This window comes from Macrobrachium nipponense, chromosome 11, assembly GCF_015104395.2.
Source record: "Macrobrachium nipponense isolate FS-2020 chromosome 11, ASM1510439v2, whole genome shotgun sequence".
In the NCBI taxonomy this organism is placed as follows: Eukaryota; Metazoa; Arthropoda; class Malacostraca; order Decapoda; family Palaemonidae; genus Macrobrachium; species Macrobrachium nipponense.
This window is the reverse complement of record NC_061087.1, coordinates 30856752-30873140: the sequence shown is the minus strand read 5'-3', so window position 1 is coordinate 30873140 and position 16389 is coordinate 30856752. Positions and strand designations below refer to the sequence as shown.

The window sequence follows — 16389 nt, the reverse complement described above, 5'->3', positions numbered from 1 at the left end:
ATGACTGTACAGTTGCTTTATTTACTGTATATTTTAAACATTTTTAATAAACACACAAAAAAAATCTACATCGTTTTCTAATATCCTAAATAAAGTCTAGTAAGTAATTATTTCATATATTAAAGATAAAAGGTTAAAAGCCGAAACAACCAATAAGTAATGAAACATTAACTAAGGTTGCAATCTGAATATGTCACCAATTATAAGTCAATGAAAATATTTTATTTTCCACTTGGCCGACTGAATTTTGTTTAAGACCTTTATTTTTTATTTTCTATCAATTGTTGTCGGTGAATTGTGCACTCGATAAACTGAGCATGTCGATGAACTGTTGTCGGTAAATTGTTGTCGGTAAATTGTTGTCGGTAAATTGCTGTCGGTAAATTCGCCTAGACCCAATATTTTGCCTTATGGTGTTTTGTGGTTTAGATATGTAGATGATATTTTTTGCATATGGCCTCTAACCGAAAATGTAAATGCATTTCTCTTTAAACTGAACAATTTAGTACCTTCCATTAATTTTACTTGTGAAGAAGAACGTGATGGTTGTCTTTCATTTTTGGATGTAAATGTTCACCGTACTCTAAATGGCTTCAAATACTCAGTGTATAGAAAACCTACAAACGTAAATTCATATATTCACTATTATTCTAGCCATAGCAATCAAGTTAAGAAGGCTACTTTTTCTTCCATGTTTTTAAGAGCCTTACGTATCTGCAGCCCGGAATTTCTTCAGGAAGAGTTTGAAAATATTTTCAACATATCGGAAAAATTAAAATACCCTAAATATTTTATTGAATGTGCTTTACAAAAAGCACAAAAAACTTTGTATTCTGTAACTCCGAGAATGGCTTTTAATAATGATAATGTGCTCGTTTTACCATATAATGACCTCTTACGGAGGGTTCCAAGTTTTTGCAAGAATTTTAATATTAATGTTGTTTTTAGATTTTCAAATACACTGAAAAACATACTAATAAGGAATTCTCCGAAAGTTTCTCAGGGCTGCATTTACGGGGTTCCTTGCATGAACGGCAAGTGTTTTTATCTCGGACAATCTGGGAAGGGACTGGACACCAGAACTAAACAACATAGATATAGTGTGAGAACAGGACAAATGTCGAATGCTTTGTTTTTACACATCAATAATTTTAATCACATGATTCATTGGGAGGGGGCAAAAGTTGTTTTATATTGTAATAATATAGCTCGTAGGAATATTATTGAATCTGATTTTATCAAATATCACAGTGAATTAATGAATGTAAGCCAGGGTATGTACAAACTGGACCCATTTCTTGTTAACGAGATTTGTAGGGTTGTTTCTTTTTAATCACCTGTTGAACTGTTCTGTACCTGCTGTACTGGTTTTAAACGGACTTTGAATACTTGTTTTTCAATTTTTTCAGTTTTATGTTTACTTTGTTAGATGTTCTCTGTGGTTTTAGCATTGTACCTCGAAAATGTGTTGAAATAACACGAAAGCGCTCGGTACTACTCCTTTTATTTTTCCTGTGGCCTTGGCTAAATATATATATATATATATATATATATATATTATATATATATATATATATATATAGTATATATTATATTATATATTAATAATATGTATATATATATATATATATATATATATATATATATTATAAAGGTTTTTGTGTTTGTGTGTGTACCTTAATTTTTAAAAGGTAAAAATTTCTTAAAATACTTGCTTAACTAATATCAGAAGAAGCTTTAAAGAAAAGAACCACAATTTGATGAAACTAAGATTATTTATCTTTTTTTTTAAATTGCTAGATGGTCGTCTATGATGTCTAAAATCGTCACTTTCACTTCACATTTACACTGATAAAATATCACTTTATTATAACTCCACTGAAGTGCTGTAAAGATCACCCAAAGAAAAGAAATTAAAACTGTAATAAAACATCAATACATCATTTAAAGTGTGTGTGTGCGTGTGTGTGTGTGTGTGTGAGAGAGAGAGAGAGAGAGCTGCTGAACTGAGGTAATCGATAAAGACTGGAATTTCACTGAACTTACAAACAAATAAACAAACAGTTTGGGTACTGGCAGTCCCTGGGCAACAAACCAATGCGGTATGAGCCCCCCATATTACTTTGTGTTGTCATATTGCCAGTTTGTTCCCAGCAGCTAATTCATCCGTATGCAAATCTTGTCATAGTTTTATTTCAACCAACACGTTGCTTATGTTAACATTCAATAGACATTAATTAGAATATCAACTTGTATGAAAAATAATTGAATAAAATATTTAGGTGTAAGATGCACTTTTGAATTTCAGTCTGATTACAAACAATTAAGTTTTAAAAATTAGATGAAAAATATTGAATTAAATATTTAGGTGTAAGACACTATTAATTTCAGTCTGATGATAAACAATTTTTTTTTAATCTATCAAAAATAATTGAACGAAATATTTAGGTCCAGGCCGCACTATGAATTTCAGTCTGACGATAAACAATTTTTTTTTAATCTATCAAAAATAATTGAACGAAATATTTAGGTCCAGGCCGCACTATGAATTTCAGTCTGATGATAAACAATTAATGAAAAATATTCTGAATATCAGAATTTTAATTTGTCTGCAGTCTGTTGTCACAAAGTAGGTAGGTATTTAAGAAATTCTTACTTTTTTTTAAATGAAAGCACATATAGATAGATATGATGAGTTTAAGCCTTCAGAATGGCTCAAGCGCCCACTGTACAGTGCTTGGCTTAACAGCCTAATTTCCATACGAACAATCAAGTCATCCTCTCCCTCTCTCTTTTTCTCTGTCTCATTTTTCTCTCTCTGTCTGTCTCTCTCTCTGGCAGTGCTCTCGAAGGAGAGAGAGACCACGCACATCGCCCACCGCAGAGGAGGTCATGGGGAGTGGAAGCAGCAAAGACCACAAGGACCTATATCTTCTGGAAACCCTCCAAGAACACAAGGATGCCATCAACGTCATGACGCTGTCGGAAGACGGCTCCCTGCTCGTCACGGGGTCGGAGGACTTCACGGCTCGCATGTGGAGTACCAAGACGGAGAACACCGAGAGTCTTGGAGCCCTCGAGTAAGCGACCGAGGAAGCAAGGAAATAACAGTGATTTTGACGAGTTTTTACATGTGGATGTCCCCCATGTGGCTGTGTGTCTGCATGTTTGTGGGTTTAAGAACTCGTACAATCTTTTTTATAGGTCAAAGGACCCATAGAGTTCTATGAATGTCCCCTTATTGTCATATGCCAGCTTTTATAGGTTCAAGAACCTATAGAGGCCATTTGTTTATATATGTCTCCCCGTTGTCATCTAACAATGTTTTTTTTTTCATGGATTAAAGGACCCATAGAGTTATATGAATATCCCATTATTTTCATCTAGCATCCTCAACAGATTTGAGAACCCAGAGGTTACATGGATGTCCCCTCGTTGTCATCTAATTGTTTTTATAGATTAAGAATCAGTATAGTTATATGATGTTCCCTTGTTCTCATATAATAGCGTTCATAGACTTACGAACTCATAGAGGCTATTTATCATTTTCAGGTCCCAGTGTAAAATACCTCCTAGGCATTCGACCCTTGATTTTATCTTTGCAGGCCCTATAATGCATTTAATCAGAAATGACATAAAACTTATGTTCATATAGTTATGGTATCTATAATGATATACACGATACGCCTGCTAAATTCTACGCTTCTCATCATAATACGTACATCTCAAAACTATCATACATAGAAATATTAAATTCATTATAAAATCAATTTCAACCTCAAGCTGAAAACATAACCAGGATTCTTGAGTGAAAGGTATACAAAATATTCCTTTCTGTTTCTATTACTAGTCAATGCCTTCAGCCAGCCGGTTTTCAAGTCTCGAATCCCTGTCTCATTCCAGTTTTTTTTCGACAGAGGTCACGAAGGCTACATCACCTGCGTCACCATATCGGACACTTACATCTTGACAGGTTCGTCCGACTCCACCATCAGGAAATGGGACATGACAACGTGCGAGTGCCTCTTCATTTATCAGGGTGAGTTGAGAGAGGGTCATAACCTCACCTTTTTTTTCTTCCTTTCTTCAAATCTTCAGCTGGAAACGTTTTGGACAGAGTCGACAGGTAACGAACCCAAGAGGGTCCCAGAGGTTTTTCTTTGAATCTTCAGCTGAAGACCCTGTAGGACAGAGTCAGCAGACTATAACCAACCTGACAGAGAAATCAGCATGCAGAGAGAGAGAAGAGAGAGAGAGAGAGAGAGAGAGAGAGAGAGAGAGAGAGAGAGAGAGGAAAAGGATACACCTGCATTGCAGAAGACTTCAACAGCAGAAGAGAGCAGGAATGGATTTATGCTCCTGGGTTAAACACTTGGAGAGCTGAGGATTCCACAACTGCACTAGGCAAACCATTCCACATTTTAGTTGTAGCTGAGATAAAACCTTTAGCAAAGTGAGAAGTATTAAATCCGAAGCTAGACAACAATAAATATAAATTGTTTACAGCATATTCAGGGCTTTGACTCAACTTTTCCTGTTGTGTGCCATGGACGCTCCAATCATCTTCCCGCATAATTAACAAGCATTAAAAATGTTCTTAACCCTGCAATTGCATTTCAATTATGTCTCTTTTCCTGCGCGCGCAGGTCACACCTCCAAGGTGAATAGGGTGATCTGCACCGGGGAATTCATATTCAGTACGTCCTCGGACAAGACGGCGAAAGCATGGCTCTTCGATGCCTACGATCTGGACGACGACGCTCTCATGAGAGTCTGTCTCAGGACTTTCAAGGTGAGACAGATGGCCGAGGTGTTTTCGTACACAGTTTGTTTCCAGAATGACTTTGACTTGTTATTTGGTCGCTTAGATTGTTGATGGAGTACTTCATACAATGTTATTTGTATTTTCATCTTAGTGGCATTGCATGTTGATGACGTTTCGAGGGCAATATTACGAAAAACCTACTCGGCATAAAATGTCTTAAGGTTAAGAAGTTTAAAATGATTAACATAACACGGGGAGGGAGACGATGAATAAATCTAATTAAAAAAACTCTATTCAGAGAATCGTCGACTGATATTGATTGTTTTTATATTGTTTACTTTTAGTTTTTATACGTGTCCACAGAAATTCAAATTTATCAACATAATAATAGGAGAAAAAATGATGATTTTAAAATATATCTAAATAAAAAAACCTCTATTCTAATAACGCATGGACTGATATCGATTACTTTTTATTTTTATACGTGTCCACAGTTCAAATTTATCAACATAATAATAGGAGAAAAAAATTATTTTGAAATATATCTAAATAAAAAAAACATCTATATTCTAATAACGCATGGACTGATATCGATTACTTTTAGTATTTTATATATTGTTTCTTTTTAACTTTCTTACGTATCGACAAATGCCATTTCTAGTGAGTCTAAGAAATTTATATATTGTTTCCTTTTAACTTTCATACCTATCCACAAAAACCCATTTCTCGAGAATTTCTAAAAGAAATCCTCCATCTTTTCCCAAAGGAACATCTGAAGCCAGTTTTCCCCATCATCTTCATCCCGGCAGAGAACACAGACGGCTTAGACGAGGACGGGATGAACATCAACCCCGGGGACATCATCATCACGGGGAGCAACGACACGCAGGCGCGGTCGTGGTCTTTCGACACAGGTGGTTGCCTCAGGGTAAGAATCCCTGCCGGTTCCAATAGCGCAACATTCTCAGGAAAGCTGCTCCACAGTCCAACAGTGTGAGGATTAAAGAACCTCTGGAACTGGGAAGTTAGCCAGCGAAGCACATTTACTGCATATTGGTGCTGTTGTTCAGCAAATCTGGATGTGAAAAAATCATCTCAGCATGTCGTACCAAATACCAAGTCTAGCTATACTCAGTTTTCTTCCATCTGTCCATCCGCCTGTGGTGTTTGCGTATGGTAACACTGCGTCCTGGGCTTTACATAGTTACGCCATGTGTAAGTATTAGGTAAATAAAAGGATATCTGGGTGTACATTTGCAACTGAGAAGTGTTTTAATAATTTACTGTATGCGAATTACACCGTTAATATTCGAAATAGGATGTTACTATAATTGTTGAATGTAAGCTGAATGTAAATATCTAAAGCCCGGACGCAGTGTTACCATACGCAAATACCACAGGCGGGTGGACAGATGGAAAAAAAACGAGTATAGTCAGTCCTAAGAATCCTTGTTTCTTGTCTTCGAGACCTTCTTATTAAGATTTGTCTCTTCCCACACCTCAGGTCTTCAAAGGCCACAGAGGGCCGATCATATGCATGGCAACCGACCCTGCTGGAAAGATGCTCTACACTGGAAGCAGTGATCACACCATCAGGTGCTGGAACATTCAGACGGGGGAATGCAGGAAAGTAAGTGGATGTTTACATTAAGTTTCCATTTCATTCTGTTTTTTTTTTTTTTTTTTTTTTTTTTTTTTTTTTCTTTTTTCTTTTTTTTTTTTTTAGTAATTGTTTATCTGGATGCGTAAATATAGTGCTCTCTCTCTCTCTCTCTCTCTCTCTCTCTCTCTCTCTCTCTCTCTCTCTCTCTCTATTTTGTGTACTGAATCCTGATTCTTTTTCATTAATTGTTTAATTGCACAACAAAATATAGTGATGAATGCGCAGGGTTTAGTTACGAGTACCTCAAAAAGAAAAATAGAGTACTTGGAAGAACTAACCCAAATTGAAAAAAATAGATATAATGAATATAAGTGAAACCTGGTATTCCCAAGAGACTGGGAATGATGATCAAATAAAAGGGATCCAAACTTAGAGATCAGATAGAAAAAATAGGAATCAAGGGGGAACCGCAATATATGGGAAAGACAAAAAACAAGGAAAAATATATGAGAAATATAGTAACTCAGAATGTGAACTAATAGCGGTAGAATTTGAATCTGAAAAATTAATGAACATAGTAATATATAGACCTCCTAATACTAGAGTGTTTGACTTAATAATAGAAAAATTGGATGATATATGTAGAAATCACAAGGACTGGACTATTCTCCTAGCTGGAGACTTCAACTTTCCTTTCGTAGACTGGAAAGAACGAATAGGAGATTGTGGTTGTACTTATACATATAAAAAAGAGAGTAATAGTAGTGCAGAAGATAAGAGGCAATTCGAAAAGCTATTAGATATGCTACTAGAATACAACATTCAACAAATAAATCACCTGCCAACAAGAAAGGAAAATACTTTAGACCTAGTATTTGTGAACGAGATGAATTATGTTAAGGAAATAATAGTTTATAATGCGAGTATTTCAGACCATAATGTCATAGAATTAACAGTCCATTCCAAAGCAAGTGAAAACAGAGATAAGCAAGAAATGAAAAAGTGGGAAGGATATGGAAATACAACTTCTACTACAGTAAAAATATAAAATGGTCAGAAATAAATGAAGAATTAAACAAAGATTGGGATAACATTTTTGTAAGTGATGACATAAGGGTAAATACGGAGATATTATATAAAATATTAGAGAAAATAGTGGATAAATATATACTGAAGAAGAAAAGTAAACATCAGTCATGCATACCAAGAGACAGAAGGATCTTGTTCCAGAAAATCAGAAAGTGGAAAAAAGGTCTTGCAAAAGAAAAAAATGCATGGAAAGTTATAGAACTAAAAAGTAAGATAGAAAATGCAGAACAAAAGATTATAAAATCAAAAGAAAATGAAAAACGGGACTTGGAAGAAAAAACCCTAATAAATATCAAGCAAAACCCCAAACTATTATACTCATACACGAAAAAGATGAATAAAAGAATAGAAATAGGGCCTCTAAGAATTGAAGGGAGATTAACGAATGAAAAAAAGGAAATTTGCAACATATTGGCAGAACGATATAAGAGAGAATTCACCCCTAGAATAGATAATGAAGATAATGATATAGACGTAAGGGACGAAAATAGTGAATATTTAGCTGACATAGATATTAATGAAGCTGATATTGTGCAGGCTATTAATGAAATTAAAAATGGAGCTGCTGCAGGGCCTGATGGAGTTCCTGCTATTTTGTTAAAGAAAGTAGTTCATTCTATCGCAAAGCCACTTGCAATATTATTAAGACAAAGTGTAGATATAGGCATGATTTTTTATGATGAGCACAAATTAGCATATATATTACCCCTTACATTCAAAAGTGGATCAAGACTAGACAAGTAATTATAGGCCTGTGAGTCTAACATCACATAATTATGAAAGCGTATGAAAGGGTAATGAAGAAAAATATTATGAAACATTTAATACAAAATTATCTGTTTAATATAGGACAACATGGTTTCGTACCCGGAAAAAGTACACAAACCCAACTGTTAGTCCACTGTGAAAACATATACAAAAATATGAAAAGCGGAAATGAAACGGATGTGGTTTATCTAGACTTTGCAAAAGCTTTTGACAAGGTAGACCATAATATATTAGTGAAGAAAATTAGAAAACATAATATAGTGGATAAAGTTGGAAGATGGTTAAAAGAATTTTTACACAACAGAAAACAGATAGTTATTGCAAACGATGAGAAATCGGATGAAGCTAAGGTAATTTCCGGTGTACCACAAGGTACGGTGTTAGCTGCATTACTGTTTGTTATTATGATTGCAGACATAGACAGTAATGTTAAGGACTCGGTAGTGAGTAGTTTCGCCGATGACACAAGAATAAGTAGAGAAATTACTTGTGATGAAGATAGGAACGCGCTGCAAAGAGACCTTAACAAAGTATATGATTGGGCAGAGGTAAATAGGATGGTATTTAACTCTGATAAATTTGAATCAATAAACTATGGAGACAGAGAAGGAAAGCTATATGCATATAGGGGACCTAATAATGAGACAATCACAAGTAAGGAAGCAGTTAAAGACCTTGGTGTGATGATGAATAGGAACATGTTATGCAACGATCAAATAGCAATTCTATTGGCAAAATGTAAAGCAAAAATGGGATTGTTGTTACAGCATTTCAAAACAAGAAAAGCTGAACACATGATTATGCTTTATAAAACATATGTTCGTAGTCCACTTGAATATTGCAATATGATATGGTACCCACACTATCAAAAGGATATTGCACAAATAGAGTGTACAAAGGTCCTTTACAGCTAGAATAGAAGAAGTTAAGGACCTTGACTACTGGGAAAGACTACAATCCTTAAAATTATATAGTCTAGAAAGGAGAAGAGAACGCTACATGATAATTCAGGCATGGAAACAGATAGAAGGAATAGCTGAAAACATCATGGAGCTAAAAATATCAGAAAGAGCAAGCAGAGGTAGATTAATAGTGCCCAAAACTATACCAGGAAAAATAAGGAAAGCACACAGGACATTAATCCACTACGCACCAGCATCGATAATGCAGCGTCTATTCAATGCGTTGCCAGCTTATCTGAGGAATATAACAGGAGTGAGCGTAGATGTGTTTAAGAATAAGCTCGACAAATATCTAAGCTGCATCCCAGACCATCCAAGATTGGAAGATGCAAAATATACCGGAAGATGTAATAGCAACTCTCTGGTAGACATTAGAGGTGCCTCATACTGAGGGACCTGGGGCAACCCGAACAAGATGTAAGGTCTGTAAGGTAAGGTCTCTCTCTCTCTCTCTCTCTCTCTCTCTCTCTCTCTCTCTCTTTCTTTTGTGTACTGAATCAGGATTCGTTTTTAGTTATTGTTCATTTGCACACAAATATCGTAACCTCTCTCTTTCTCTCTCCATACGTGTACCGATTCCTAATTCGTTTTTAGCAATAGTTTATTTCTACGCCTAAATATAGTACTCTCTCTCTCTCTCTCTCTCTCTCTCTCTCTCTCTCTCTCTCTCTCCTTTAATGCACTAAATCCTCATTCGTTTTCAATTAACAAGTGAAAAGTACGCTACAAGGTAAAGGCTTCTTCAAGACATGAAATCAGTTTTGTTGTCACACAATGGATAGAAATATCAATTAACTGAGGCATAGAATCGCCACCAAAGACGATTTCCCGTTTCTGAGTCACACGTTAAATAAAGAGACAGTAGTCTAAAACATTATCTTTTGCATACGTGAAAAAATCAGTCACTACTTACAGAAACTACAAGAAATCTGAAAAATCAATCCACAACAAATTCAAGCTTTCGTTTTTTCCCCCACTCACGTATAAGACATATATTATGTATCTTCACTCTTCCAGAGTTCCTCGTTGGACAAATGGTTATCGCGCTCGGCTACCTATCTGGTAGCGCGAAGTTCGATTTTCGGCTCTGCAAACGCAGAATCATAGGAGTTTATTTCTTGCGATAGAAATTCATTTCTCGGATTCCACAATAAACTAGAGGTCACCGTTGCTAGGTGACCAATTGGTTCCTAACCACGTGAAAATATCTAATCCTTTCGGGCCAGCCCTAGGAGAGCTGTTCATCAGCTCAGTGGTCTGGTAAAACTAAGATATACTTAACTTTTTTTCCTTCACTCCTCCATAGGAGATTTAACCTAATATCCTTTTTGAAAACTTCTCGATAAAACTCTCCCAGGTCCTGGAAGGCCACAACGGGCATATTTTGGCCCTCTCCGTCGTCAACAAGTTGATGTACTCGGCCTCGAGCGACTCACACGCCAAGTGTTGGGTCAGGGAATTCGGGGACTGTACCCGAGACTACAAGGGACACTACCATTCCGTCACCTGCCTCAAGTTCCACGAGGGCATACGTAAGTAGTGGGGATATTAGAAGTTTGACCCTCTCTCTCTCTCTCACTCTCTCCACGCACACACACACACACATATATATATCTTATATATATAAGTGAATAAAAAAACTTCTTTCAGTTTTCTTCTGAAGATTGAAAAAGAAACCCACAAAATTACTGTGTATAAGTTGTTTACTTGTAAGTATTTATAAGTTAAATATGTAAATACTCACAAATTAACAAGTTATACTCAGTAATTTTGTGGCCTTCTTTTTCAATAAAAGTGAATATTTATGTCTGGTTGCATGTTAGCGCACTATAGACATCTGAACCGCTTGACCGATCCAGACAAAATTTGGAACATGGCCATCATTTGACGCAACTTAGATAATAGGGTAGGTTTCAAACCCTAAATTAACCCCCCTTCCCTTTGTAACTTATGTGCTAAATAAAATTAACCACCCTTCCCTTTGTAACTTATGTGCTAAATAAACTTAACAGGATTATCAAACCTCTTTTCATGTACTCGAGACCATAGAAATATATTATTGAAAGTGCTTTGTAGTCACCACAGTAATATCTGGACAAAAGGAAGTCACCACAGTAATACCTGGATAAAAGGGAAGAGTTTTTTGTATACATCTGTGACAGACTCCTCTTCTTCCTCTTAAAGAAAACTGGAAGCGTCCTTTGTTTACATCCCTTCTTCTTCTTCTTCTTGGCAGTTTACACAGGATGTGGCGACGCCATAGCTCGGGGATTCGACGCCAAGAGCGGCGCCATCAAGAGGGAGTTCAAAGGACCCGACAAAGGCATCAACGCCATCGCCGTCTGCGACAACAAACTCTACACGGCAGACGCTGAGGGTGTCCTTCGGGTTTGGGACATCAAAGGACTCGGGTATGGGATGAGAACTTTGTGATATATGAGTTCCTATGCCTGATTTTTAAAAAAAATCTCATTAACGTAATTTTTTTTTATATGATGCGATCCTTCTGTTTATCTCATGTCAGCTTAAACAGTGTGTTCTGTATCTTTCGTCAAGTCTTCATTTTATTTTTATCTCTGCTCTGTGATTTTGTACTTTTTGTCAGACGATGCAATTAGAAAGCATTTCATGCAAATTTGGCCATCAAAGGTATTTGAGATTTTCGCTTAATAAATTCGGCGCATGGTCAATTTTATGGCCATTAAGATTCTTTGTCAAGCACCCATGGCGCTTTAGCATAACCTCTGGACCACTTTATCCCCCACAGCGACGAGCTACACGCCGCTCAGGGGGGCGCGGCCGTCGGCGCGGATGGACCAGCTATCGACGAAAACTCAGACCGGCAGCTGGACGCCCTGGATCATCGCCTGGACAACTATATGGGGAAGTCCCCAGACCCTGAGAACAAGTCGAACATCCCCGGGGAAGTGAGACCAGAGTCCCCCGAGCTCGACGACGACTTGGCAATGCTGGAGGAACAGCTCAACGCTTAGGAGATGGCCGCGACGGGGCGACTGACGAGGTTCGAGTGATTTCAGGGTTGGCTTTACAAGGCTTCAGGAAATGTTTTCAATGCTTAAGAAGGAGGAGGGTGAGCGAAAAGATGGGAGGAAATATAGTAGGCTTCTATCTACTGAGAGGAACGTAGAGCCAAGCCTGTCCAATCGGTCGTTAGGAAATGATTGTTTAATCCAAGGTTTTCACAATCAACACTAATGTGAGATCATCAAATCCTTTGTTTTTAATTGATCTTGTTTGTCAAGACGATAAGGCGGAGAACGCTGTATCAATAAAGGAAAGAGAGGAGAATTGGCAGGTGAATTTGCCCCTTTCAGGAGGGCCAACTGAGGGATATCCTCCAAATTAAAAAGGAAACACCTTGAAGATATTAGGTGAACATGTCCCATTCCGATGGGCCAAATCAGGGTGCAGGGGATGTCCTCCAAATGAACGAAAATGGGCCCCTTGTGATGAGCCAAACGAGGGGTCATCAGGAGAACCCCCCAACACGAAAACAATTAGGTGACATCAAATGTGGAGAAAGGGCAAAGGGCAGAGAGAATGGCAGGGTGGGGTGGGAGGGGGGGGGGGGGGGTGGGTCCGGTTAGGGGTGTGTGTGTAAGGGGTTGATTTTCAGAATCCGATCCGGGGCCACAATCGAACATCATAGAGTACAACAACGAATAGCATTAATTTTTATGTTCGCTTCTGGTGTGTTGAATTCACAGTTGAGATGAAAGATGCAACTTTAAATGTAATGTAAGTCCTTTCCTTATCATTATCTATAGTCCATTAAGCTCACACAAAGAGCAGGACGTAAGGTATATTTGTGTGTACATAACACACAGCCACATTTACACACATGACAAACTTTTGCAGTTATAAAAGACAGCAAATCGTTTCCTGGGACGATGTAACTTAGGCAGGTAACTTCTAGCCAGCAGAAGACTGCATAGAAGCCCTTTCTAACAATCTAACCAATATACCTAACCAATATTTCTCAGATTCCAAACGATCCGAAGAGAAAAAATTATAAGTTATAGATTAACCAATCAGTGCCTTAAGACTGCAAGGTTTTGCAGCGACCATCGCGCGAACTTACAAATTTGACTGGGTCTAGCAGAGCAAAGACACTGATAGTTGGGACCATTCGACGTCAGATTTCACTGAAATCCCTTCTGCTTTTCACGACAAAAGCAGATTGTGAAATTGGAACCAACGACCAGCTGAAGGAAGATCTGTATACATATACAAATACACCTTCCCTTCAGTAACCATACAACTTATACATACGGTATTCATGGCATACTATACTTGTTGCGTCGCTTGAACGAATCTGTGAATACACACACACACACTACTTTTAACTGCCAGACTAAAACACACTTATAAATTCACGGCGCATGCGCGTATATAACAAATTCATATGTATCTGTGTACATAAAAGTAAGTGTTTACGTATAACCTATTTAACAGAAAAACGAAGACTATTTTGGTACTGTATACTTTGATCAATACAATTGAATTGTACGGCCTACAAAACCTACAAAAAAAACGGACAAAATTCTTCTGTTCTTGTTAATGAATTGGTCAGTATGAATTAGTTCTGACGCTGATCGTCAAACATTAGACCTATAGTTTTTACTTGAATTTTAACAAGTTCCCTGTGAGCCACCTCAATGCAAAAAAAATAAAGATGACTTTCAATTGCATTACTTATGCAAATGGGTCGTAGACAGAGCAAAAACTTTCTTTTTTATTCATATTTTTTATATGTGACAGTCATCTTAATTTTTTTTATTGTAGGGGGAACTTTTATGGTGGTAAACTCTCTGTATGGAAGCAGCAATGAATATAAACTTGCAATACAGTATTCTTCGAAGACCTTACTCGCGTTTTCTTTCGTCTCCCCTTAAATGTTTTGACAGAAAAAGAAAATGGAAAGTGGTTTACATTTAATTTTAAACAGCCGAATATCAAGTTTACGCTATTTATATTTGTTTATTCTTAGTTTTGGTAAACACCAGAATAGATTCTGCACTGGCTTTACTAATTATGATTATACTTTGTATCACTGTAAAGAGTTTGGCGAGCAAGAAGGTATTACACACACACACACACACACACACACACACACACACACACATATATATATATATATATATATATATATATATATAATATATATATATATATATATATATAATCAGTTGTGTTTATGATATGACCTATTATTCATTAAAGAAATAAACTCACAATGAAAGATTTTAGCCAAAATACGCGTAGTATAGCAACAGATCAAAAGGGCACACCTTTACCACTATACAAAAATATATCGCTTGTGACTTACGAACATGAATGATTGCTACTAATGTCACTTTATGTATATCTAACTCCTTTAAATTTCGTACTTACAAAAAAAAAGTGCTTAAATACCTCTCTCAAGGGAAGGTAGATAATGCGCTATTGACAGGCGATTCCTTTACGTAAAGCTATGAAGCCTTAAATGTAGTCTCTCTCTCTCTCTCTCATTCTGTTCTCTCTCTCTCGTCTCATCTCTCTCTCCCTCCTCCTCTTCCCGTCTTCGCTAAACTCTCTCTCTCTCTCTCTCCATCTCTTCCTCTTTCCTTCTTCCTTCCCTCCCTTATGTATCTAATTTGTACATGACTGTTATGAGTTCTTCCTTTTCACCCACTTACTCCCTACAGTGACCACCTAGCTAAGAGAGAGAGTGAGAATAATTGTTATTATTATCACAAGTTAAAGTCTCGCATACACAAAAGAAAACGGGTTTTATAATTTTGCTTTCATAGAAAATGTACACCATCATCATTGATATGGTAAACTACTTTAAATAGTAAGCAGGTTCGTTTGTCGACATCAATACAAGAATCTTGATCGAATATAGGTATTAACCATTGAATTATTAACCTTGAATATGTAATATATGCTTCATAACGTTTTCAATGCGTAATTTCAATATTAATAGCGATTTTCTGAGAGCACTTTCGACCAAAAATGTGGATAACTTATGTTTTTAAAGTTTCTTTCGTTATGTCGACTTAAAATAACCCTGAATTAGTAGTTATCTAAGATGTAAATCTCTATTTTAACTCTTGTTTATATATTGTTATCAACCCACCTTTTCAAATATGTATGTACTCGTATTTCATACATATATAACCATGAATATCTATAAGGAATAGTAGCTAATTTGACGACCTGAACTAGTTGGTTTAGTTGGAAAATTAAATTAACCAACTACTTTTCCCATCTTTACAATATGTGATGCTAGTATGCAATTTTTTAAACTGAATATTTTAATCTACGGTACATATTACAGACAAAACACGAAAAGATATGAAGTGAAATTGATTATAGAAAGTAATTTTTGTCACAAGAGTAATTTATCTCTAGAGAGATGAAATGATAAGTTCTGATAATTGATGGAATTAGTATGGTAGTGTATGGTAGATGTTATTTTTAGATTTATAGACGAATATTTTCCACCAGTCCTGCGAATTATACAACTATAGACAGCCTATCCTTAGATATAAGGTTACATGGGGGAACACAGCCAGCCTCTGCTGAAGAGAAAGATTAAAATTACCATAATTACCATCCCATATCACCCAATTAAGCTCACAACACAAATCTAAGATGAAACCACACGACGAAGAAAAATCACTGTCTCCCGAACGCACAGTCTTACCAGCCAAATGAACTTCAAGGAAAACTTAGTCTCCTGAACGTACAGTCTTACCAGCCAAATGAACTTCCAGAAAAATACAGTCTCCTGAACGTACAGTCTTACCAGCCAAATGAACTTCCAGAAAAATACGTCCTCCTGCCGGGTACAGTCTTACCAGCCAAATGAACTTCCAGAAAAATACAGTCTCCTGAACGTACAGTCTTACCAGCCAAATGAACTTCCAGAAAAATACGTCTCCTGAACGTACAGTCTTACCAGCCACAAGGAACTCCAAAAGAGAGAAAAAAAAAAAAAAAAAAAGTCACCTGAACGTATAGTCTTACCTAAGGTTCTTAGTCTTACCAAGGCGATGCTCAGACATCGGGTCGAATCCTAAACGCCCGTTGCATAAGCGATAAGGATCTACCATGGGTGTGGTGTGGGCTGCCTGAACATGGGTTTCCTCACATGAAAAGTTCCATTCGAAGACGAACGTATTATCCGTTTGCAA

General features: G+C 36.8%; 2 protein-coding genes across 2 annotated transcripts in view; one reads left to right on the top strand and one right to left on the bottom strand.

Annotated features, from left to right (window-relative positions):
• Positions 1 to 12751, top strand: part of LOC135203870 (WD repeat-containing protein 86-like) — a 30610-nt gene extending 17859 nt beyond the window's left edge. Inside the window, exons 2-9 of the mRNA XM_064233841.1 lie at positions 2842 to 3080; positions 3918 to 4039; positions 4647 to 4792; positions 5532 to 5693; positions 6270 to 6395; positions 10545 to 10719; positions 11424 to 11598; positions 11955 to 12751. Coding sequence (XP_064089911.1) covers positions 2893 to 3080; positions 3918 to 4039; positions 4647 to 4792; positions 5532 to 5693; positions 6270 to 6395; positions 10545 to 10719; positions 11424 to 11598; positions 11955 to 12180 — 1320 coding nt within the window. The 5' untranslated portion in view covers positions 2842 to 2892 and the 3' untranslated portion in view covers positions 12181 to 12751. The remainder of the gene's footprint in view (positions 1 to 2841; positions 3081 to 3917; positions 4040 to 4646; positions 4793 to 5531; positions 5694 to 6269; positions 6396 to 10544; positions 10720 to 11423; positions 11599 to 11954) is intronic.
• The window catches only part of LOC135203976 (WD repeat-containing protein 86-like), an 88529-nt gene that overhangs the window by 49543 nt on the left and 22597 nt on the right, over positions 1 to 16389 (bottom strand). The window lies entirely within an intron of this gene.